This window comes from Ovis aries, chromosome 1, assembly GCF_016772045.2.
Source record: "Ovis aries strain OAR_USU_Benz2616 breed Rambouillet chromosome 1, ARS-UI_Ramb_v3.0, whole genome shotgun sequence".
Lineage (NCBI taxonomy): Eukaryota > Metazoa > Chordata > Mammalia > Artiodactyla > Bovidae > Ovis > Ovis aries.
This window is the reverse complement of record NC_056054.1, coordinates 104,986,936-105,012,798: the sequence shown is the minus strand read 5'-3', so window position 1 is coordinate 105,012,798 and position 25,863 is coordinate 104,986,936. Positions and strand designations below refer to the sequence as shown.

Here is a 25,863-nt window from a genome sequence, read left to right as displayed (position 1 = left end):
TTTAAAAAAAGAAAGAACTTTCAATTTTGTATTGAGGTATAACTGATTAACAATGTTGAGAGAGTCTCAGGTGGACAGCAAAGGGACTCATCAATAATATACATGTATCCATTCTCCCCCAAACTCCCCTCCCATCCAGGCTGCCACATAACTTTGAGCAAGTGTTCCACGTGTTGTACAGGGTCCTTGTTGGTTATCCAGATGAAATGCCTTTTGGTTGCAGTGTTCACTGTCTCCACTCATCTCCCCACACTGGTCTCAGGTGGAGTGTTAGGGCCGCCTCCAACTAGTACCCCTGTCTCCTTGCCCGCCCTCCCTCACCCCACCCAACCCACATTGCTGCTGAGGAATCCTGTAGCCATGTCTGACCTTGCCCTTTTCTGAACGCCTTCAGAAACTCCTCACTGTCCTCTGAGTGCAGTCTAGACTCCCTGCCTGGCATACAGGGCGCTCTGGGAGTGGCCCTGTCCTCTGCAGCCACATCCTTGCCATTTCTTCCTCAGATGCTGTGCCAGTCCCCCTGGGTTGTTCTGTACCCCCCTCTTCCACACCTCTGGGCCTTTGCACATGCCACCCCTCCTCCTGAGGGCCCTTCTCCACCTTGGCTAATAGGGGAATACCTACTCATCTCTCTAGCCTGAGCTGCCCCAGGCTGGTCAGGGGGGCCTCCCTGATAGGAGCTGCTGTTCTCCTTTCAGTGACCCCTTCTCAACTCCAGGCACACAGACCTCTCGTATTGTGCCTCTTGTGCCAACCAGTCCTCTGTTTCTAAAATCATTTATTTACTTTTGGCTGTGTCAGGCCTTAGTGACAGCATGTGTGATCTTTGTTGCCACATGCAGGATTTTTCACTGCAGTCTTCTCTCTAGATGCAGGACGAGGGCTCAGTAGTTGCCGTGCGTAGACCTAGTCACCCCACAGCATGTGGGATCTTAGTTCCTGGATCAGAGGTCGAACTGGAGTCCCCTGCATTGCAAGGCGTATTCTTAACCACTGGACCACCAGGGAAGTCCCCACCCAGTCCTCTGGTTACGTGATGGTCTCAGTGAGTTCTGAAGAGTATCCGGGCCCAGCTGCTCTGAGTTCTCTAGGCCCTGTACAGTGTCTGACAGAAGACATGTCTCATGAAATGTCTGGCAAATGAGTGAATTATCTACAGCTTCCACTGACCTGTCTGATGTGAACTGGAGAGGTCGCCATCCAAGAAGCCCTCTCTTCAGGCTGCGGTCAGCAGGCAGGGACCTGCCTCTGTCCCAGCAGAGGCGCCTCTGCTGTCTGCTCTATTTTGTCCTCCTATGTTTAATAAATGCTCTCTTTTGGGTGGCCAGCCTACCAAGGGTGGCCAGGTTCTTTCCTCAGAAGCCAGTCAAAGGAGGACACGGCTTCTTGGACCACAACCTAGTGCTAGAACTTCCGTTTTTGTTTAACCAATAGCTGCACAAGTAGCCTGAGACCACAAAGACTGGGACTTGGGCATTGTGGGTCCCTTCTTCTCTAGGATGCCATTTGCTCACAAGACTCCTTTAGCAGTGTTGTAGAGAACATTCTGGAAAAATGTGAATGACCAAAGATGATACCTGCCTCAGTAACTTAGATATAGGCTTATGGAAATATCCAGCTGTGGGAAATCCAGCCACAACCACTAACTGGGAAGAAACGGCCTCCCTTATTCCACAGAGTACTTGGCCTCACAGACTGTGCAGGGAACAGCTGTCTAGCAAGTCAGTGAGCAAGGCCGCCTGCCTCCTCAGAGCAGGGCTGGCCAATACACGACAGGCATGCCACTGGGATCCCATCTACACCCAGAGCAGACATGATTAATGGATCCCAGGGTCCTTTCCAGGTGAGCTCAAACGTCTGCCCAGAGTTCTCACTGAGCACTCCAGGCAGGCACCTCCAGTCTTCGGGAGCTGGCCTGAGAGAAGAGCCTGCTGTCCCTCCCTGCAGCAGTGCTTCCTCCCACCTGCTGCTTCCTGATGCTTGAGGGCCAGCTTCCTGTGAAAGGTGCTCCTGTGACTCTGTGACTCAACCGTGGACCATGTGCCTGTCCTTACTGGGCCTAACAACTGTTTCTTCTCCACAGTCCAAGTCTTTTCTCCTCTTAGAGAGTCTCTGACCTCGTCAAGAGGACCCAGTTGCTCCCCCTAAAAACTGGTCTTTCAGGAAAGGTCTGTGGAACCACTTACATGGAGGACCAAAGAGAGTCTCTTCCACCTGGTGTGAGCTTTCTTAAGGTATACTTCAGTTTTTCATCCTTCAAGTATTTATTAAATACCTAGTATCAAGAGCAGGCTCTGGGGTAAACAATGGAGATGGAAACAAGTATGACCTCTGCCCTTGGGTAGCTTACAGGCTTGTAACAGATCAGACTTTAGTAAGACGATTGCACAAGGAAGTGAAATTGCAGCTATAGCAAGTGTTGAGTGCCTGGGACTGACTCAGTCGATGGGAGGATGAATAGGTTCTAACTTGGCAGAGAGAAGAAAAGAGCATTCCATGCGAAGGGAACAGCATTGCCCAACGGTCCTATGCCAGGTAGGAGAAGATGAGCATGAACTCCTGAAAGATGGCTCGAAGTGGAGACAGCAAGGGGCCTGAAATGCAAATGGAGGCTTGAAGTGGAGAGAGCAAGGTGGTTGCAGACGGAGGCTGTGGAGGAGGGACCCAATCCCTCGAGGCCCTGCAGGCCCTGAGAAGATGACTTGTCTTCATTTCACACAATAGGAAACTGGTGGGCGGAACCACTGGTTCTGTGTTTTCAGCGTCTGGGACAGTGCCACGCAGTAGTCTGAGGAACGGATAGATCCCGTCAGTGAGGGATGAAGGGATCCACGGGTGGAAGGATTGAGCATGGTGAGGGCATGAGGGATGCCCTGTGGGGTACTCACAAACCCTGGAATTGGTGCATCGATGCATCACTCTCCCCCCACCTCAATGCTGGTCCTGGGGCTCTGGTGTAGGCTGGGATTTTAACTTCTGGCCTTTGGCATCTCTTGACCAAGTCAGCTAAGCTACTGCTCTGGCCATTCTTATAGGTCACTGCAGGCATTTTGTGTTCTATTTCTGCCTTTTAACAAAACAGTTGAATAATAGTCCCTAGCATCCAGAATAAGTTAATATTGATTTGTTGTTTTCCTTTTTATTAAAAGTATTATTAATGATCTATTGAGAATTTGAGGCTTACAGTAATAACCATCATTAGTGGCAGTTCTCTTGTGTGGTTTTTAACTTGCAAATAGGGTGTGTCAGTTACCAAGCTTGGTGGCTTTTATAGGCTGGATTGGGATCTGCCCCCTTAACCTCCCAACCATGCTCCCCTTTGCTTTAATGTTCAGGGAGGGAAATCCAGGTGCAAGCTTTTTTCATGTTAGTCTCTCTCCAAGGACATGTGCCCGAGAAACAGGGCCAGTGTTTCTGGCCCTGGGCCTTGGCCATGGGCAGGAGGAACCAGGCGGTTGCAAATTCAACACACCCCTCCCTTTGCAACTTGCCAACTTTTCACTCACTGGTTTGCATGTCTGACACCTCACTTGGCACATGATTTATTACAGCTTTTAAATATCCCTTTCTTTCTGGATTGAACTGTCCATATCCATTTGGAATGGGAAGGCTGGCTTCTAAGTGTTTGTGGTGAGACTGTTTCTGAATGTGATGGTTTTAGGTTAGCGGCTTCCTGTTCTTAGTGCTGAACCAAGGATCATGGCCCAGGAACCATCCTTGATCTGGCTGGAAATCAGGAGATGGGGAGGGACACCCCAGCAGCCTCCTGAGACCTGGCTAAAGGAGGGAGCACACGCAGAGAAAACCCTTTAGTCTTGCCAATACCTTTGAGGATAGAAAAACATCACATGTCTACCTGGGTCTCAGACAGGGGAAGATAGTTCCATCTCAGCAGACTGGAAAGAGCTGTAGAATCCATGCAGGACTTTCTCTCCTGGATGGATAGGTTGGATTCCATTTTGAAAGCACTTTCCTGGGGAGGGAGGGGGAGGTTTTCTCTGACATAATGTCTGTCTCTCTTCTTCTGCAAGTTTTGACAGTCTCCCTAACCAAATTTCCTCTTGCTAGAGTTAAAGCCTCTTAGGGACCAGTTAAACTGGAGTAAAGGATGGCTATAACAAGCAAATTCCTTTTCCTTTTAGAGAGGACTCTGTCTCATGGATATTACCTGAAGAAACTCATCAGTTTGTTATTACAGTACCGTTCTGAAATTATAACTGGGAAGGGCTGCAGAAATCCCTGTGAAAATCTTCCATGCTCTGCGTGGCGAGGGCAAGCCCTACCGGTTTCCTGTGGAACATTCTGGCCCCTATTGTTACCCTGTATTTATAGATCGGGCTCCACTAGGAGCCCATCGCCTTCTGTCGCTGGTTGAAAGGCTGTTTAATACAATCCCAATTCAAGGAGGAGGATTTTCCGTGGTTGTAGGAGCTTGGCAGAGAGAGGGACACAGAGGGAGCAGAACACCCTGGGGTGCTGCATGAGTCACCTGACCTCTGCAAAGGGACACCCATTAGCAACATCAGGGCCTTTTGTTTCCTTTCAAGATTCCCACAATGAGCACCACCCATTTTTACCACAATGGTGACAAGATTTATTCTCCAGCTCATCTGCCTCCACCCACTCTCAGTTCTGAAGCCTCAGTGGTTTCACCCTCCATTGATCATGACACAGGTGCCACCTGCTATTCTGGCTTGGATTTTCTCGCAATCACGTTGTTTTCTGTGTTGTCCCTCTAGCTCAGTGGAGGGATGCTTTTACGAACCAGGTATCATCAGCAGGTTGGCAGGTGAGGTGATTTCTGAGGGGCTGGCAGGATGCCCAAAACGGGTGCAGGTCAGTTCTTGGAGTTTCATTCTTACCTCTGAATTTATGCAAACAGTAGAGAAGTTTTTTAAAAAAATCCTCAATATCTTACAACCTCATTCATTTGGCAGCAGAGGGATATAACAGTCAAAAAGCCTGGATACTTTAAGCCAAGGGAACAGCATGGAGTCACTCTCGAGTTAGAGGGGGGCTCAACTTATTTGTAACATTGACATCAGAGCCCCTGGATCCCTTTTGAGATTCCTTTCAAATGGATGAGAAACTCTAAGTCTTCACACAACGAATTCAGGTTTATGCTCGTCCTATCTGCCTCCATTTATTCCCAATTCTCAGGGCTTTTACTGCTTTTGTTTTTAACCAAGCTTGGGGTAGTTGTTTAACCATCATTGTGGAACTTCTGGAAATATCAGCTCATAGCTGGGGAGGGCAGTAGCATCATCCACTCAACCCACAGGCAGTCTTGTGTTGAGACCGTTCTGTGCACAGATATGATCCCTACCCTGCAAGGACTCTCAGCTTAGAGCAAGGATCATTAAAAAAAAAAAAAAAATTGGTAAAGTACACATGGGCTTCCCAGGTGGCTCAGGGGTAAGGAATCTGCCTGCCAATGCAGAAGGCTTGGGTTGACTCCCTGGGTGGGGAAGATCCCTTAGAGAAAGAAATGACAACCCACTCCAGTAGTCTTGCCTGGGAAATCCCAAAGACAGAGGAGCCTGGTGGGCTATAGTTCATGGGATCGCCAAAAGTTGGACACGACTTAGCAGCTAAACAAATTAAAAAAAAATACACATGGCTTAAAATCTGCCATCCCAACCACTTCTAGGAGAATGGTTAGGTAGTGTTAAGTACATTCACATTGTTGTGCCGCCAACCTCCTGAGTGCTCTTCATCTTGCGGAACGGAAACTCTGTACCTACTGAACAGGACCTCCCCTTCTCCACCACTAGCCCCTGGCAACCACCATCCTACTTTTAGTCTGTATGAATTTCACTCCTCTGGAATTGTACAGTATTTCTCTTTTTACAACTGGCTTATTTCACTTAGCATAATGTCCTCAAAATGCATCCATGTTGTAGTATATATCAAAATTTCCTTCCTTTTCAAGGCTGAATAACATTCCACTGTATAATATGTTGCTTGTCTATTTATCCATCAGCAGACACTCTTGGTTATGATGAACAATGCTGCTATGAACATGGGTGTGCAAATACTTCTTTGAGACCTTGCTTTGAAGAGCAGGCATTCTTAACCTGGAGCTCATAAACTCCCAGAGAATATCTGCAAAATGTGATGTGTCAATGCATCTTGTTCTGGGAAAGGCAGTTCCATAGCTGTCCTCAGGTTTACAGTGGGGTTAAGATGTCAAAAGTGTTCAATCCAGAAGGGAACAGGAGCACCCCCTGCTTCAAAAACCCCTGAGCTCACAATATACCAAATCACTTTGTCACTCACCCAAAATCACTTTACTCTACACCTGAATTACTTTGCTATCCATCTGAATTACTTTACACCTGAATCACTTTGCTATACATCTGAATTACTTTGCTACACACCTGAAACTAATACAATATTATAAACCAAATATACTTCAATAAAAATACATATTAAAAAAATTTTTTTAAATCCCCTGAACTCTCTAGAAGTAGGTACAGGAGTGCAGGAGCAAGTTGTCCACATCTAGCATGTACTGTGCCATTTCCTACCTGAGTGAACCTTGGCAGCTCATTTGAGTTCTTGGAGCCTTAGTCTTACAATCTGTAAAATAGGAATAATGACAACATCCTCCCAGAAATTGTTAGATAGTTAGATGAACATAGTGCAGGGATTGCAAGCATGGAGTGATATGCTGAATTGTTGTTGTTGAGTCTCTACGTCGTGTCAGACTCTTTGTGACCCCATGGACTGCAGCACGCCAGGCTCCCCTGTCCTCCACCGTCTCCCAGTGTTTGCTCAAACTCATGTCCATTGAGTCAGTGATGCTATGGGACCATCTCTTTCTCTGCTGCCCCCTTCTCCTTTTGCCTTCAGTCTTTCCCAGCATCAGGGTCTTTTCCAGTGAGTTGGCCCTTTGCATCAGGTGGCCAAAGTATTGGAGCTTCAACTTCTGCAGCAGTTAAGTAGTTAGAGTAGGAAAAAGGAGTCCAGAATGGAAGTGGCTAAAAGACAAGGAAGGGAAAAGCCCACGGAAACAGAACAAAGGAAGGTCCAGGGACTGTAGTGAGGACCTCGGGTGAAACAAACAGCACTCCTGGCGAGCCCAGTTTACAGAGGCAGGCCCAGGGGGAGGAGGAAAAACTTACAAAAAGAGGAGCCAAAGTTGGGCTGGGGGTGGCCTCTCTTCTCTTTGAGTGTTTTGGGTCAGCATGCCCTCAGCCTTGAGGATGTATTTTCCTTTACTTTTTAAATAAAACTGAGCTGTGACATGGAGCTGTAACACTGGTCAGTCCAAGGGCTGTAACACTGGTCTGTCGCTTCAAATTTTTTTGTGACGAGACAGAACCGAGGAAATGACAACCTCTCCCGACACTTTCAATGAATATTCAGGCTTGATTTCCTTTAGGATTGACTGGTTTGATCTCCTTGATAGGTTGAATAATGGTTCCCTAAAATATCCAGGCCATAATCCCTGGAATTGGTGACTATTACCTTATATGGCAAAAGGGACTTTGCAGATGTGACCAAATTTGGGATCTTAAGATGAGGCGATAACCCCAGATTTTCTTTTGGGATACTAAGTACATATAAAATCACAAGTGTCCTTATAAGAGAGAGGCAGAGGGAAATTTGACCACAGAAGAGGAAGTGGCAACTGAAGCCAGAGGTTGGAGACCTGGAGGGAAGAGTCTATGAGATGCAAAGAAATGGACTCTCCCCTAGGGCCCCCAAAAGGAGCCAGCCTTGCTCAATGACCTTGACTTTCATCCACTGAGACTGATTTCAGACTTCTGGCTTCCAGAACTGGAAGAGAATAAATTTGCGTTGTTTTAAAGTCACTAATTTTATGGTAATTTGTTACAGTGACAATAAAAACTAGTGTGTATGGACTCTGGAGCCAGACTGTGTGAGTCCCTCCAGGCTCCACCATTTCCCAGCTATGTGACCTTAGGCTGATCTCTTTGATTTCGGATGGTAGCTTGCAAAACCTTAGTTCCCTGGGGGGGAAATTGAACTCTAGTCACCTGGGTAGAAACAAGGAATTCCGTCTTCTAGACCATGGGGGCTGTTGACTAGAATCGAAATCCCTGGTCCTTGTCTACCTTGGCAGGAAGAATAAGACAAGAAGAATGTACAGGGGAAAGAAAAGCCTGTATTAGGAAAGCAGAGTATACACAGAGAGACCACGAGGGAACTCAAAGAGAGAGTCCTGAGAGTCACCCCTTTGGGAAGTTTAAATCCTTTGTAAGGGGTGGTCTTCCAGGTCTTTATCTTCTCCTTGGCCAATTGTCTTCTTTTGACCCCATGGCTACTCTGGCTCAGGATCCTCCCTTAGGTGTGCACACACCCCTCCATCAAGATGGATTTCATTCCAATGGCATCTGGGAGGGCCACTGGCAAGACTTACTGTGGTCTGGCGTGCCCTGCCTTTTTGACCCTGTGAAATCTATTTGCGCATGTATAGTGTCTCCCTTGCCCTAAGGATGGGAAATATGTGACCTCTTGATCTCTTAACAGGGTTTAGCCCCTCTCTGTTCCTGCCATAAAAGTGTCCAGTGTCCGGTTATCCACCCTATTCCTGTTGTTGTTTCTTATATCGAAGTGCAGATCTCTAAATGTAGACGGCAGTCTGGTCATAAATATGTAGCCCGGGGCCCATCTGTCTCTTGCCTCAGGAAATGTAGACAGGGGGCTGGTAGTAAATGTCCAGCCTGGAGCTCATCTTTTTCTCACCCCCGGAAGTGTGAACAGGAGGCCAGTTGTAAATGTCTAGCCTGGAGCCCGTCTATTTCCCGCCTCAACTTAATCTCATCAGGCCTCAACTTCCTCATCTTTGAATGAGGATAATAATAGGGCTCACCGCATAGGGTTGTTATGAGGCTAAAGGACGTCAATACTGTAAAGCATTGAGAACAGTGCTTGGAACCTGGTTAAGTAATGTACATGCATTTGTTAAATAAAATACCTACAAAGCCTGTAGATGCTCCTGGCTGACAGGAGGTCATCTGACAGTGCCAACTGACACTGGTTTGGCGGGTTTGGTGTGCTCTGCAGAGCCCATTGCAGAAAACCAGGGGGTGTGTGGTGCCTTTAGGAAAGACTGTCAGCCGTTTTGGTTCATGGACAGAATGGATGCCTGCAGGGTGAACGTGAGCTCTGCTACAGTGACGGCCGCACCCACTGTGCTCTCCAGTCTTCCTTGAAGCATTAATAGTTGTTCCTCTAATAGCTGGTCAAATAAGTTGGAGAAACAACATTTCAAGGCTGACTGGCTTTCCTTTCTTTGGAAATTCTTGAACATTTAATATTCAGATGAACCCAGTGAATCTCCATGAGGCATTTCCCAAACATGGGCCACTGGACCCCTTTTCATGGCACTTCCTACAGAACTAGGGTCTTACAGAACTCACTTGAGAGCAAGTCTAGAAGCCTGGGGCTGCCATAGAAGGTGAGAGAGCGGAGGACAGACGACCTGAGATGGAGTATCAGGTCCTATTTGCCTGACCTCAGAACAATCTAGAAAATATAGGTGCTGCTGTTGCTGTACAGACATACACCAGATGTCAGAAAGTATTACAGACAGACCCACTCCTGTCACTTTCAGGGCCTGGGGCTAGCCTTGAGTGGGGGCACCCAAGCACCCCATCCCTAACATGTCCCCTCCCCCCACTCCCCAGACTCATCAGTACCCTGAGGACTCATGTGGACACCTTAGCACTCAGGTCCAGGCTCCATCCCACCCCGCCCCTCAACTGCCGCTTGCCTACCTCTCAGGCCTAGGGCCGCATCTCTAAGCAGCCGTGGCCTGCCTGCCAGAGGACAGATGGGGAAAGAGGCAGTGGGGACCCTAAAAGCCAGCTCAGATAGCGAATTCAGATGCCTGGACGTCTGCAGGGTGGTTTACAAGGTGAGGGTAGATGGGGCACTTGGCATCTGTGGGTTCCTGTCTCCGTGGGATGTGGTGTGACCAGAGGACGCATGGGCTATGCCCTTTCTCTGGGGTGGCCCAGGGCAGGAGCCGGCGGGAGTCTGGGTACAGGGCGCCAGGTGTGGGCACTGACAGGGCAGTGTCGCAGGGCCTGAGCTGCAGGTAGGGCTCTTCCTCTGCTCCCGTCACCAAGCTGAGCCCCATAGCCTTGTCCTTGGTAATGTCTAGTGACTTCTGAGCTTCCAGCTGGGCAGACACTTGCATTCTAATCTCCGCTGTAACCCAGGGGGCCCAACTCTGCACCTGGCACCCTGTGGGCACATCCCCAGTGACTTTGCCGCCAGCAGTCACCCATGGCCCCTACCCCCCATGAATGGAGTAAACAGTGGAGCTCAATTTATGCTATGAATTGTGGGCGGAGGGCCACTTCTCACGGGAAGGCCGGGCCTCTGCCCACGGTGGGCGCTCAGGGCAGACTGCTGACTAACAAGGCTTTCAAGTCCTGCAATATTAATGTGCCTAAGAGGTGGGCCTTGAGATAAGTGCCTTTGCTAATTTTTGTACATGAGAAATATTCTTCACAGGGTGGTTTAGTCAGAAGAGCTATGGAACAGGTAATGAAATTGGCCTTGTGAGAGGAGCCCAGGTATTAACACTGTTCAGTAGGTCTTGTTCACAGTGTCCTAGTAGGGTGGGATGCTCCTAGGGGCCTCAAAGCTCCATGTGGAAAATTACAAAGCAGCCAAGGTTCAGGGATTGTTGTCCCTCCAAGAGTGGCCATGCTTAAAATATCCCTGCTAGGCTCAACTAGTGGCTTCTTTTAGAACCCAGGCCAGTTCTTTTTAAGAAAACACTTTATTGGGTTTTCAAAATTACCAAAGCTTGTTTTAACACAGAAGAATATTATAATTATTAAAGGGTAAAATGGGTCAACAGTTTCCCTGACTCCCACCCCCTTACTTCCTCAGAGGTGCTGGTGTTTAACAATTAGGCAATTAATTAGAGGGCTTTTACCGTGTTTTCGTGTGTGTCTCCATATACAAAAATATATCAATATGTATAAAATAATAGAATATAGGGGGATTTCTGTTTTCATATGTTGGTGTTCGCTTTTTTTTTTAAGAGGAATCACATTCACCCATTATGCTGCAATTTCTCTTTTGACTTAATATCACAAACATTTTCTAAGTCCGTATAAATAGATCCACTTCATTAAAAAAAAAAAACAAAACCAGCTACATAATGTTCCACATTGTGAGTATCATAATTCATTCAGCTGTTTCTCTGTTGTGTATTCAGGCCGTTTCTAGGTTTGGTTTTTAATTATTAGTAGGTCTCATAGCAGTTCTTATCAGCAGTTTTCTTATAAATATTCTCTAGTTTCTCTATCTTGCACATATGTTGCCAAAGACTATTTCACCTTGGGAGAATTATAGAAATGGTGGACAATGAAAATGGTTTTCTTTACCATCACACTGATAAGAGTTTTGAAACCTTAACTTGTCACCCTTTCAGAATATTTGCCCCCAGTCACACATTCATTGGGACAGCCTGCGTTTCCTGAGCTCTGTGCGTGGCCTGGGAGTGGGACAGTGCCCAAGAAGACAGTCCGTCCTCAAAGAGCCATGTGTCGGCATAAGTGCCGAGACAGGCAGACAGACCGAACATCTAAGCTCCTCGCTGGGAGGGCTAGAGGATTAACAGAAGACAGCGCGGACTCGGTTCAAGTCCTGCCACTACCACTCACTTGATATTGTGGTCTCGGGGAAGCTGGCTCCTCTGTAAACTAGGGAAGATAGTAGGACTTTCTTATTTATTTACGGTGGCACCAGGTCTTTGTTGCTGCACTCCGGCTTTCTCTGCTTGCAGTGAGCGGGGGCTACCCTCTAGTTGTGGAGTGTGGACTTACTGCGGTGGCTCCTCTTATTGCAAAGCACAGGCGCTAGGCATGCTGGTTTCAGCAGGTGCAGCTCGCAGCCTTAGTTGCCCCACAGCAAGTGAAATCGTCTAGGACCAGGGATCGAAGCCATGTCCCCTGCATTGACAGGCAGATTCTTAACCACTGGACCAGCAGGGAAATCTCAGACTTTTCTCATGGGGCTGTTGTGAAGACAAAGAGGGTTAATGTAAAGAAAAGTACTTTGGACCAAGCCAGCAAGTCAGAGGCTCCAAGGGGCTGCAGTTGCTGTTTGCAGCAGCCTGCCCCTCTGCAGGGAGACTGGGAAAGCTCCTGTGAGTGTGGGCATTTCAGTTGATTTTGAAGATGAGCTGAAGGGTATTTTTGTCTGTTGGGGAAAACAAGCACTCCCCACCCACTACTAACACCTGGTCCTGACCTGGTTCTTCTGCACCCCAGGTGGTTGAAAGATTCAGAAACCTCTTCATTTTCAGTTACAAAAATACCCTCTGAGCCAGGGTTAGAGAGTTTTCTCCCCAGTGGTAAACAAGTTCCTGTTACAGTGGAGCTGGGTCTGGCAGCCCCAGTGATCATGCTGTTACCCCGAAAACATTCAGCAGGATCGATTCATGTGTCAAAACGAAATGGAAACTTATCAGAAACTTCCTGTTGAGAAAATGATTCTTCTCACCCCAGACTTAGCAGATATTCAGAAACCTTCTAACTCCCCAATCTGCTAAGGCAGGTAGAGACCCAGAAATACCCTCCAGCCTGGTCTGAGTAGGCAAGCACCTGGGGTCGGCCCCCCTCACATAGCCCAGAACCAGGATATAGTGGTTAAGATTATAGCCTTTGAAACCTGTCTTCCTGGCTCTAGAACCTATGTATGCTCTTTATTAACTATGCATGCATGCTTAGTTGCTTAGGTTGTGTCCAACTCTTTGCAGACACTATGGACTGTAGCCTGCTGGGCTCCTCTGTTTTCTTGCCAGGGACTTTCCAGGCAAGAATACTGAGTGGGTTGCCATGCCCTCCTCCAGGGGATCTTCCCCACCCAGAGAGTGAACCCACATCTCCTGTGTCTCCTACATTGCAGGCAGATGCTTTACCCACTGAACCACCCAGGAAGCCCCTATTAACTGGCCTTCAACAAATTACTTAATCTCTTTTAGCCTCAATTTCCCTTTCTGTGTAATCGGACCAGTAATACCTATCCCAGAGCCCTAATAAAGACTGTAAAACATACAGCATAGGGCCTGGTACACAATGAGGCTGCAATATCTGATGTCTGGTATTATCCTTGTCGATGGAGATGGCCACCCTGCCTCTCTCCACCTCCCCTGAAATTGGGGCTAGCACACCAGACCTGCTGACCATCCTTCCCAGATGCTATTTGAGAGCTGGTTCTGTGATGGCATAGGGCACACGGACTGGGAGATTCCCAAGGGAGGCACCTAACCCTGCCTGGGGTTGGGAAGAGGCCAGCTAAGATGTGCGGATAAGAGAGATGCTTGATCTGGGCTTTTGAGAATGAGAAGGAAGGGTTTCTCTGGTGATCCAGTGAAGACTCTGTGCTCCCAATACCAGGGGCCCGGGTTCTATCGCTGGTCAGGGAACTAGACCCCACATGCTATGACTAACAGTTTGCATTCCACAACTGAAGATTCCACATGCTGCAACTGAAAAAAAAAAAAAGCTCCTGCACGTCACAATGAAGACTGGAGATCCCACATGTGGCAACTAAGACCCGGTGCAGCCAAATGAATAAATATTTTTTAAAGTTATATTTTAAAAAGAATGAGAAGGAGCTCCCTGGTGAAGAGGTTGAGAAGAGGGAACAGCTTGTACAGAACTTCCAGGAACAGAAGTTTGCAGATTATGAGTAACTTGGTTTGGCTGGAATGAGATGCTGGGCTTGAGGAGGGAGGGGGTAATAGCTGGGACCATGTGAGGAAGGGCCCTTTTGCCAAGTACACCTGGGAGGTTGAACTTGATTCTGAATACCCTGGGGAGCCATTGAAAGGCTCCAAGAAGAGAAACAACACACTTTGGTTTGCATTTTAGACCATCTGCTCTGGTAGTAGGGTGGAGGATGGTTGGGGTAGGCCATGGCCAATCTGACCCCAGCATTATCTAGGGTCATCTTCTCCTCACTGCTTCTAATTGAATTAGACATGAACTCCCACCCCAAACAAGGAGGGGACCAGCGTTTCTCCACAGGTCTCTGGGGATTCTTGGGAACTTTCATTTCTCTCCCCAGCTCCTTTGATGCCACACTCCTGGCTTCTGCTGAATTTTTTAGTTCCATCCTGCACATAGTGACCCCTGAAGCCACTGAGTCACCTCCTGGTCCATCCCTTCATTCCTACAGGACCCATGATCAAGGTCAGATGTCTCTGGGGGTAGGGGGGGAGGGGGAGGGCCTGATGCTGCTGGTGGCACAAACACCATGGCATCGAACTTTGCATAGTGTTGTGTTTGGAAGTCTCATGACTGTTCCTGCTTCAGTGGGGAGCGGTCAGCGGCAGCTGCTTCTCAGTGCGCTCTGCTCTCCCTGCTGGCTCAGACTGGCTCCAAGGAAATGAACACAATTGCCTTACTTCCACAGAGACCAATGTGGACTGCTAATCACAGTATGGGTTTCCCAAGGTGGTGCAGACCTAGCCTGTTTTCGCTGTGTATTGATTCCGTGGTCAGGGAAGGTTCTTGTGAGAAATGAATATTTCAAACAGTGGGCCTGAGTTTTCTTCAGAATAAAATAAACTAAAGCCCAAACTGCTAGTCCCCATCACAGAGGGTCCTGCTTGGTGGATGGGCAGATGAAAGGCACATGGAATGCAGGGCCCTGGGCAGTTGATTTAACCTTGCTGGGTTAGTCTCTCCATCTGTAAAATGGACATTATATTACTTCTTTACAGGAAGATTGTGAAGTTGCAATGAGGTAGTGTGTGCAAAATCACTTTACTTGGCCTATAGTTGGGCTTTTGGGTGATTTGGACACATGAGACACTACAGTGAACTGAATTGTGTCCCCCCAAAATCCATATGTTGAAGCCGTAACCCCCAGTGTAACTATATTTGGAGAAAGGGTCTTCAGGAAGCATAACAGTAGCCTGATCATTTAGGACTGTGACCTTATAAGAAGAGAGATCTCTCTCTTGCACATGCTCTCTCTGCCATGTGAGAACACAGTGAGAAGGAGGCTGTCTACAAGCCAGGAAGAGAGCCCTCACCAGAACCCAGCTATGCTGACTACTTGGATCTCAGACTTCTGGCCCCCAGAACTGTGAGAAATGGACAATTCTGTTGCTTAGGCCATCCGGTCTGTGGTAGTTTATTATGGCGGCCCAAGCTGACTGATTGGAAGGAGACTGGAACAACTCAGTGGATCCGGGGAAACTCCATGCCTGTGCACCTATCATCTCTTGCCGTAGACCCAAAGCACCTTGACATCCAGTATCACACATTATTCCTCATTGTAACTGGAGGCCAACTGGTCCAGCCAAAGGCTTTCCAACTGAAGGGTTCTGTGGAGGAGCGTGGGCCACCACACAGAGCTAGGTGGAGGAAGAGGTGAGTGAGTTGGCCTCTTTCCTACCCTTTCAACCAGAAGAGTTGTGAGTTTATCTGTTTCCCATATTGGGCTTTTATGGAAAATCTTATTAGAAAAAAGCAGCTCCACAGCTAGGAGAAGAGGGAAAACCACAAATTGGATCCAACCCTTCATGTTACAGATGAAGAATTTGAGGACCAGAGAGGGAAAGGGCCTTGCCCACGCACAGATGGTCAGTGGCAGAACACTCTGTCCCCCGTGGTGCTGTGGTCAGGCACCATTCTTGTTAACAATTCTTGTTACGTGAGTGAAAAATACTGGCTTTCTCAAACGCTATAATTTGGCTTTCACTGTCTAAGAAATGGGGATAAGAAAGGGCTTATAGGGGACTTCTCTGGTGGCTCAGTGGTTAAGAATCCACCTTGCATGCCGGGGATGTGAGTTCAGTTCCTGGTTGGGGAACTTAGATCCCACATGTATGCATGCTGAGTCGCTTCAGTCATGTCCAGCTCTTTGTGACTGTATGGACTGTAGCCTGTCAGGCTCCTCTGTCCATAGGATTCTCCAGGCAAGAATACTGGAGTGGGTTACCATGTCCTCCTCCAGGGGATCTTCCTGACCCAGGATTCTAACCCATGTCTCCTGTGTCTCCTGCATTGCAGGCTGATTCTTTACCTCTAGACCCACCTGGGAAGCCTAAGATTCCACATGCGGTAGAGAAACTAAGCCTGTGCGCCACAATTAGAGAGTCTGTGAAGTGAAAAGTAAAAGTCATTCAGCCATGTCTGACTCTTTGCAACCCCTGGACTGTGGCCCACCAGGCTCCTCTGTCCATGGGATTCTCCAGGCCAGAATACTGGAGTGGGTAGCTGTTCCCTTCTCCCAACCCAGGAATCGAACCAGGGTCTCCCGCATTGCAGGTGGATTCTTCCGTGCACCACAGCAAAAGATGCCACTTGACACAAGATTCTGTGTGCCTCAGCTAGGACCCAATACAGCTGGATAAATAAATAAAGACTTACAAAAGACAAGTATAATTACCAAAAAAAAAAAAGAAAAAGAAAGGAAGGGCTTATGGTCACTACTGGCAGTCCCAAAGAAACTTCAGGCTCAAAAGTCCCTGTGGGGTCTCAAGCCCACTGGAGGAGGCCAACAGTGAACTCTGCCAGGGACACGCAGGAGAACCCTGGCCAGGCCAAAGAGTCACCAAAGGACATCACACGTAAGCCAGTAAGTCACAGCAGTTTCTGAGGGAGAAGGTTTCTTCTTAGAAAGACACAGAGCTGATGAGCATGGACCCTGACCCTCTGAGAGTCTTGGTGGTAGAATGATGGACTTTTGTGACAGTCCCCTCACTTGCTGACTTCTTTTCTACTTTCCCTTCCTCCTTTTCTTCAGCCACTTCCACAGAGCATTTGCTGCCTGGAAATTTATGTTAACCATTACTGCAAACCCAGGCGTTCATTTCATCACTGGCAATCAGTTCTTGTCCTTGGGGAAACCTAATTAGGTATTACAGGACTTTTGATGTCGTTTCCATGGAAACCTCCATAGTAATGGTGTACATGCAGAATATATGCTCCAGGGAGTTTGGAAAAAATACATATATATTATTACTGGATTTTAAGAAAATCTTTAATTTTTTTCCTCTTGCTTTTTTCCTGCATATATATATTTTCAAATCATGAAAATTTTCCCTGGAGTTTTTCTCCCACAGAGAAAACAGTAGAGAACACAAAGGGCCTTTTCCATCTTCTCTCCTTTAATTAAAAAAAATTGATAGTTGTACAAGAATGAAAGTTTTTTTGGATCGGTCAGAAAATGTCTAAGCAGGATCTCCCCTAACAGCTGAGAACATTTTGAGAAAAGATATTGCTTAAATAACTCAAACGGCTTCAAGTCTTTCAAAATAGAATGGGGAAATGAGCAAATTCAATGAATCTATTCCAGACGTATTTACACTAAAAAAATAAAAGGCAGGTTCCCTGGTGCAGTTTCCTCTGTTAGGTTGATAGTGGGGGCTTCAAGACAGTCTCCTTGTCTCCCTGTCAAGACAGCCTGTTCCCAGCCCTGCAGTAACACATGGTGGGCTCCAGAGCTTGTACGTGAACTGACCTCTCCTGGGTGACCAGATGGCCCTTCAGGGTTGACTCCCACAGGGAGCTAGTGAATTGCATGATTGCTCCGTGAGAAACTCCAGTGAGGAAGTGTGCAGACGTGGTCCGACTGAGGTGGGGGTGCAGATGGAAGGTGCAGAGAGAGAGAGAGCCTGTTAAGCACTCTCATGCCACAACTAAATTCAAAGGTTCTGGAGAACCTGTCAATTACTGAACTGTTTTCTTTAACACCTCTAATTGACCACTCAAGGATGGACCTCTTTGGTAGCTGCCAGCTGATCAATTTACCCCCCCCCCCAAATTTGCCAAGAAGATTCACCACTCCCAAGAGTCCCTGCACTTTTTCTCTTCCACACCCGGTAAATTCTGTTTTGCCTTTGTTCCGTGGTTCAGTCTGCCAGTTGACTTCCACACATGTGAGAAACACGTTGCATGCAAAATAACTCAAATGCTTGCAAATTCATTTTTTAAATGCTTTGAGTTTTCTTTGATATATGAAATGATGTGTCCCCTAGGCGGTGTAGGGGTCAGGGAAGCTGGCATGGCCCTTGATCATGATCCCCTCTTCATCCAGTTGCCCAGTTATTGGGACAGACTGGCCAGCCTTGTCTGATTAACCATGCTGGCTGGGAGGGTGGGAGTGGAAGTTCCTTCTATGGACTGTGGCCTGAGAAGCTGAAAGGGAAATGTTGGACATGGCAGGCAAATCACCCAACTTCTAACATGTGTGTTAAGTGAAGGCATGAGTTAGATTTGTTTATGTATTACTTACATGACAAAGCACACCCCATATTAATGACTGAGTAATCATTTAGCTCACGATTGTGTGGGTCAGCAGTCGGGGCAGGGCTCAGCATGGTAGTTCTTCTGCTGGTCTCACCTGGGGGTGAGCGTCTGTCATGCAGCTTGTCAAGGAAAGCCTCGTCTTATGTCTAGCAGCTGTGTTGGCATAGGTTGGAGTGACAGGGAATGTGGAGCCTAGTATTACAGCAAGCCCTGCTGCACTGACCTTCTTCAAAGGTCACAATCTACGTCATATTCTCTGATACCCCACTGGCGAAAGGAAGGCAAATGGCCAGCTTCAGATTCAAGGGCTTGAGAAATGGACTGTACTTCTTGCTGGAAAGAGAAGCAAAGTCACGCATGAAGAAGCAGACAAAAGGAATGGGAGGAATCAGTGGTATTGTGGTAGCACGACACCCGGTTTGTCTGATACAGGCCTTCCGAGCACTACTAACTCCCTGCCTTGCCCAAGAAGCTTTCCACGACGGTCCCTTATTGTGTCTCTTGTATGCTGGAGTTAATTGAGATCATGAGCTGATTCATGGGACATGTGTCTGATTCATATTTATATCACCACAGTTTTCTCACCTAGTTGATTCTAAAAAGAACCTTAAAAGAACTGAGGTATAATTGACAAATAAAATTGTATGTATTTAAAGTGTACAATGAGATGATTTGATACAAGTATACATTGTGAAATGATTACCACAAGTTAATTATTACATCTACTACCTCACATTGTTACCTTTTTTTTTTTTAAAGAACACTCAAGACCTGTTCTCTTAGCATATTTCAAGTACTAGTTGGTACTTCCTAATTATTTTATTGAATTGAGGTGAGTTGAATTGGTTCTCCTTTCTTTCTAATTACAAGCTCCTTGAAGGCAAGTTTGGAATTGCTCTGTCACATAAAATCTCCCTCCCAAAGCTCTTGGAATTACACCAACTGGCTGAAAAATCCCACAGGCTCTTAGAACCAGTTAATGGCAGAGGATCAAGTCTGGAGCCAGCTCCGTTCAGGATAGTATCTGGGGTAAGAGCGGCACTTGCAGATGACCCCAGGTCCTGGCACCAAAGCATTCCGTTTTCAGGCTGGCCAAACCCCAAAGGAGTGGAATCACTGCTGGAGGCTAAGGAGGCAGTAAGACTCAGCAGTTTGGAGAATGTGGCGTTCCTTCCCCACTCAGGAGAAACCTGGGCAAGGTCAGGAAGGAAGAGTGTTTGTCGCAGAGCTGAGTCTTCTGCTCTATGACAGCTCAGAGCAGACTTTCCCCCTGCCCCCCATGCCAGATCCTGTCCGTGTCACTTCAGAACTGTTCCAGAATTTATCAGGGCGACCAGTCAGACTGCTCTAGAACTAGGTCTGGGTGGCTGAGACCTAACGAGAGGGGAGGACAGTCCTATGCCAGAGTCATCCTCCCCTCTCTGGTCCAGCACTGCTCCAGTACTTTCTAAGGCTTGGAGATCACCTGCGACCCTTTATTCCAGATTGGACCAGCCCCTGGGAATAGGAAGGTGTCCTTCTCATGGCATAAGATAACTTGTCAGATACTCGGTTAGTCACAGGCTTAGCAATGAGTTTTCTGCACGAGTTTCCATTGGGCCACTGTCCACCTGCCCTTTTCTTCACATGACATAGTCATTCACCCACACACCTCTTTATTCAGTGAAATTCCACTGACTGTACCAGGACCATCCTGGCCCTTGGAGAAAGGTGAGATGAGCCAGGCATGAGTCGTGTCCCCAGGGAGCTCACGTGCCTTGAGACCACACATGAGGTCTGTATAGAACAAGGGCTGAGAATAGAGCACAGAAGGACTTCCCTGGTGGTCCAGTGGTGAAGAGTCTGCCTGCCAATGCAGGGGACACGGGTTCGATCCCTCGCCTGGGAAGATTTCCACATGCTGCAGAGCAGCAAGGCCCATGTGCCAGCTAGCTGAAGCCAGTGTGCCCAGAGCCTGTGCTCTGAACAAGAGAAGCCAGCACAGTAAGCCTGCACGGCACAGCAAAGAGCAGCCCTCACGTGCTGCAGCCGGAGAAAAGCCCACGTGAAAACCCAGCACAGCCAAGAATAAATAATACATTAAAAAAAACCAACAGGCCACAGAAAAAGGGCTCTTCAGGGTGGAAGGCACTTCAGGGCTCATCCAACCTATCCGCCTGTTCCTCAGAGGAGGAAATCAGACCCAAGATGGGGGAGTCTAGTCATCCAGGGCCACACAGTCAACAGCAGTTATTAATTCACTACACAAGAATTTACCCAACACCTATATGTGCCTAGAGCTGGGCCGGCACCAGAGATTCCACAGCAAACAAGGCAGATATGACCCCTCATCACTTTTTGGATCACAATTCGGGTTACATTTTGGGATCACCCAAGGAAACTTAAGGTGATCCAGAGCCTCATGCCTAGAGTTTCAGATTTACTTGGTCTAGGGTGGGCCAGAATGTGGGTCTTTAAAATAAGCTTTCCAAGTGATTGTTGCAGACAGATCAAGAAACACTGCTCCGGGTGGTGGGTGGAGAGGTGGGAAAGAGATAGATAAAAACCAAGTTGTTGTTGTTCGATAGCTAAGAAAGTGAAAGTGAAGTTGCTCAGTCGTGTCCGACTCTTTGTGACCCCACGGACTGTATGTAGCCTACCACACTCCTCTGTTCAAGGGATTTTCTAGGCAAGAGTACTGGAGTGCCATTTCTTTCTCCAACAGCTAAGTCGTATCCAACTTTTTGCGACTCCATGCACTACAGCATTCTAGGCTCCCCTGTCCTTCACTCTCTGTTGGAGTTTGCTCAGATTCCCATCCATTGAGTTGGTGGTGCTATCCAACTGTCTCATCCTCTGCCGCCCCCTTCTCCTTTTGCCCTCAATCTTTCCCAGCATCAGGGTCTTTTCCAATGAGTAGGGTCTTTTCCAATGAGTTGGCTCTTGGCATCAGGTGGCCCAAGTGTTGGAGCTTCAGCTTCAGTCCTTCCAATGAATACTCAGGGTTCCAAGTAAAAATGAATACACAGCTGAGACTTGTGACTTGTAAGGAATGAACAGGATGCTGAGTGAGGATGCTGAGTGAGGATGTGGCAGGATGGGGTACTGTTATCTGCTTGAGTCTGAAAGGAGGGAGGCTACACTTAGAGAGTTGTTCCAGGGGTCAGATGGGAGCAGGAACAAGGGTGTCCTCCTATGGGACAGCAAAGGAATCTTCTGGGCCGTACTGCCCACCCTGCTGACTGACAGACCCCTGCAATGGAGCCCTGTCTAGCAGAAACTCTTGATCTTCAGCCTGGACTATATCCCCATGGGCCCCCATACATACTGTCTCTCAGTGCCTCACAGGGATTAATAATCCCTCACGTTTTGAGAGTATAGGTATCCCTTGGTATCCACAGGGGATTGGCTCCAGTAAATTCTGTGAACACCAAAAGCTGAGGAGTAAGCTCAGTAAACTCTGTAGACACCAAAATCCAAGTCCCTTATATAAAATGGTATAGAACCCTCAGCCCTCTGCATCCACAGTTCTTCATCTGTGGATATCGATGGCCGACTGTAGTTCGTAAAGAATGTTCTCTTGTATTATCTGTATTACTGGATCCTAATGCTAATCCCAAGAGATGGACAGGGTCAAGATTAATAGTATTATGACAGAGATGTGGAAATAGGCATAGAGAGGTGATGGGGCTTGCCTACGATCACACAGCTAGTGTCTGGATGTGTGAGACTTCAGTCCAGCTCACCAGCCTCCAACTCCACTACTGCATGTTGTCCCCCTCCCCAATCTTGTGCCAGGAAACTGTAGCAGAAGCAGGTCATGTGGGAGGCTGGTGGGGACACCACCCTGGTGCCAGCCACTTCTCATCAAGCTGGGCAGAACTGCCGACCTGCCGCCACTTGAACATGGATGGTGTACACTCTCACTCCTCATCAGGGAATCCAGGGAACCTGCGGCTCTGCCCAGAGTGAACCCAGTTACTATAGTAACCTGATGCAGCTCTTTCTTATAGGGCGGATGGTTTTCATTTCGTATTTGAAGAGTTTGGCCAGGCAGTCACGTTGCCATGGCTCGGCCTGTCGGTGGCAGTTAGGAGCAGAGGGAACCCTTTGAGCAGCCTCTAGGTCCCCCTAATTGATGGTGGAAACCTGTGTCTGGAAAAACCCCGGCTCAGCTGCACTGGGGAAGGAGAGGGAGTCTCAGCTGGTGCTAGGCTGGTCCTCTCTCCCGTTGAGAGATCATGCCTTTCCAGTTACAGCTGCCTGGGCTGAGGTTGGCCCCTCAGCCTCTTGCTCCCATAGTACCTTCTGTTAATAATTCACCTCCACAAGCCTCATCACAGGAGCCACGCTCAGAGCTGTTTCACTGCATCTTGAACGCCCAGCCCCCAGCAGATAGAGGGCCTCCAGCATATGTTTGTTGAATGAATGAATGAATGAATGAATGACATTTTGTAGTTTATGAAGCCCTTTTATACCCGTGATCTCCCCTAGTCCACGTCATAGCTGTAGGAGATCCCAGGGCAGGAGGCAGGGTGAACTGTGGTCTAGCAAGGTGAGAGCATGGCTTGCACAGCTGCCTCCCCTCCGTGAGCACTCCCGCAGCCGCACCTGCCTCTTCACAGCCGGCTGAGTAGCCTAGTACTTGCTCCCTGTGGCAGGCAGAACGGCACAGGCAGACCCTAAAGCAGGGCGGCCAGGAGACCCCTTATCCAAGTCACATGACTACACTGATTCACCTCGAATTTGTGTCGCAGATCCCTTGACCCTCAGAGGTCCCAGGCACGGCTGCCACGGTTTTCTTTCCTGCATCCTCAGTTGTTAGGATGGTGGCCTGTGGGGGTGGCAGTGAAGGAAGGAGAAAAGTGCTCGGTGACTAACTCCAAAATACAGCAATTAAAAAAAAAAAATTACAAACGACAACAAAAGACAGCAGAAGTTTCCTTCGGCCCCAACTGTAGAGGAAACAGCAGGAGAGACAGAGGAAAGGGCCTCTACATCCCTAAACAACCTGTGAAGTGGAGCAAAGAGATGGGGGGTTGGTGAGGAAGTCTCAGCTCAGCCTTTGACCAGCACGCTGACCCAACCTCTCTGTTACTCCCGCCATGCTGAAGGTTAAGTCAAACTTTTCCAGGTTGAATCAAACTTCTGCCTCCCAACCCTGGCCCCAACATTCGTTTCTTTCTGAGGCAGCTGAATTTCTTTCTGGCCACCAATCCTTCCTGGCACTCATGGGCTGCTCCTCTGGGCAGGTTGTACCAGTGCATGTGGGGCCCGGCTTGTGTTAGGCTGGGGGACCCTGGCCCTGCCCCCCACCTTATGGGCCAGCCCAAGTAGCCATGCAAAGAATTGCTCTGCGCAGCCCTGGAGCCAGCAACGTGTGGGGCTGTGAGATGGGCAAACCAGGACAGAGCAAGCTGGAGAGGCAAGAGCCCAGCACAGAGAGGGCATGGCATGGGGTAAACACTTCCATCACTTCTCAGAACTGAGGTTGCACGCCTGTCCAGGAGGCCCCCATGTCCAACACAGGCCCCTGGTCTCAGGCCTCACCCTCTTAAGAATCAGGACCTTTGAATGTCCAAACTGGATCTCAGAGCCTCTCGTTTTGCAGCAGAGACTGGGGCCACGGAGGGGAAGGACATGAGGCCCCCTTGCATGGGGAACTCCACAGCGAGACCTCCTTGAGAACAAGCCAGGGCTTTCCTGGTGTGTGAACCCAGTGCTGAGCCCAGGCTGGGCTCACAGCAGGCACTCAGCAAAGGCTTGTTTCAGCTGCTTTGCTCATCTTCCCTGGTACGACAGCGAGAATCTCAGCTTTGTGGAAAGAAGGTGCGGGCTGGAAGGGAGCTTAGACAAACCCGAGCCCAACACTCATTTCCAGAAAGAGACCCCATGGATTAATAATGCTAAAAATAGCAATAACAATACTTACGGAGCTGGTCCTAGGCAGGATTCCCCACACTTCATATATACTGGCCCACTGCAGCTTCATGGCCGCTTCTATGCAGCAGGTATTACTCTCACTGTCCCCAGAGGAGGAAACTGAGGCACAGAGAGGCTCAGTAACTGGCTCGAGGTCACAGAGCTAGTTACTGTAGGGATCAGGATCCAGATCCAGGCAGTCTGGCTCCAGGGCCCTCACCGCTAACACCCCGGCAGAGACTGAGAGCAATGTGCCGCCAGCAGACTGTTCTCCCCGTGGGGAGAGGAGTCTGTGCGAGCCCCTGTGAGTTCACTCACTGAGCCTTTTCATCTCCACATCCCCCTCAGGGCTCAGCTCAGGGCCTGGCAGGGGCCCAGGGACCTGTGTTCAATACAGTGAGCTGTCCGTCTTCTTAGTCATGGCACAGCCAGTTTAGGGGCCCCTTGGAGCTGGAAGGAACCTTGGGGAGCAATTTACAGAAACAGAGGCCCAGAGATTGATGTGTCTTAGCCAGGTCTCCTGACTGCCCCTCCAGGGCTGTCTTCCCCCAAGCGAGGGCTCCAAAGAGGTTCCCCGGGGAGGACCAGCTGCCCCGTCCTCCTTCACCCCCACTGTGGGCTTCCCTCTGGGCTGTGCTCACAGGCTTTCTGCTCCCACAGCTCTTCGTGATTGACAATGGTGCAGACGACTGGCGGATAGCCATGACCTATGAGCGTATCCTCTACATCAGCCTGGAGATGCTGGTGTGCGCCATCCACCCCATTCCTGGCGAGTACAAGTTCTTCTGGACGGCACGCCTGGCCTTCTCCTACACGCCCTCGCGGGCAGAGGCCGACGTGGACATCATCCTGTCCATCCCCATGTTCCTGCGCCTGTACCTGATCGCCCGTGTCATGCTACTGCATAGCAAGCTCTTCACCGATGCCTCGTCCCGCAGCATCGGGGCCCTCAACAAGATCAACTTCAACACGCGCTTTGTCATGAAGACCCTCATGACCATCTGCCCGGGCACTGTGCTGCTGGTGTTCAGCATCTCACTGTGGATCATTGCTGCCTGGACCGTCCGTGTCTGTGAAAGGTATTCCCGTGGGTCCGGTTCTGCACTCACCTGGGGCCTCCCAGCACACTGCTCACGCTGGGATGAGGGCAGGGGGAGGGGAAGGGAGGCCCAGATGTATGTGGTCTGATGGAAGAAGCAGGCATGTACCCAAACGCCTCGGGAGAAAATGGGAAAGGGGAGGCCAAGTTGGGGCTGAATATGAGCTGCAGCGTTGAAACATCAGGACCAAGGTAAGCTGGGGAAAACGCATGTATAATCTGCCTCATTTCTTGTTCTGTGTAAACCAATATATCTCAAAGCGTCCTGGTTATATCGTTACCCCTTTCTCACGTGTGACACTTTATAATTTCTGTGTTACCCCTCCCTCTTGGAGGTAAAGGATGCTTGCTAGCATTTTAAAGGCTCTGAGAAGTCCTGCAGTAATGAAACTAGTTTAATTTTGTTAACTCCAGATTTTCTCAAGCATCTTCACCCATGAGTGCTTTTCCTTGCGCATTACTATTGATGCCTCACTACTCAAAAAAATTTGGTCCACAGACCCATCAGCATCACTGGGAACTTGTTAAAATGAAGAATCTCAGGCCTCACCCCAGAACTCCTGAATAGAATTTTCGCTTTAACAAATTCGGTTGTGATTT

At 48.6% G+C, this 25,863-nt stretch overlaps 1 protein-coding gene across 4 annotated transcripts in view; it reads left to right on the top strand.

Annotated features, from left to right (window-relative positions):
- The window catches only part of KCNN3 (potassium calcium-activated channel subfamily N member 3), a 171,028-nt gene that overhangs the window by 75,254 nt on the left and 69,911 nt on the right, over positions 1-25,863 (top strand). For all 4 annotated transcript variants that reach the window (XM_027975753.3, XM_004002559.6, XM_042254783.2 and 1 more), the window contains exon 3: positions 24,825-25,243. In XM_027975753.3, the coding sequence (XP_027831554.1) occupies positions 24,825-25,243 (419 nt within the window). The remainder of the gene's footprint in view (positions 1-24,824; positions 25,244-25,863) is intronic.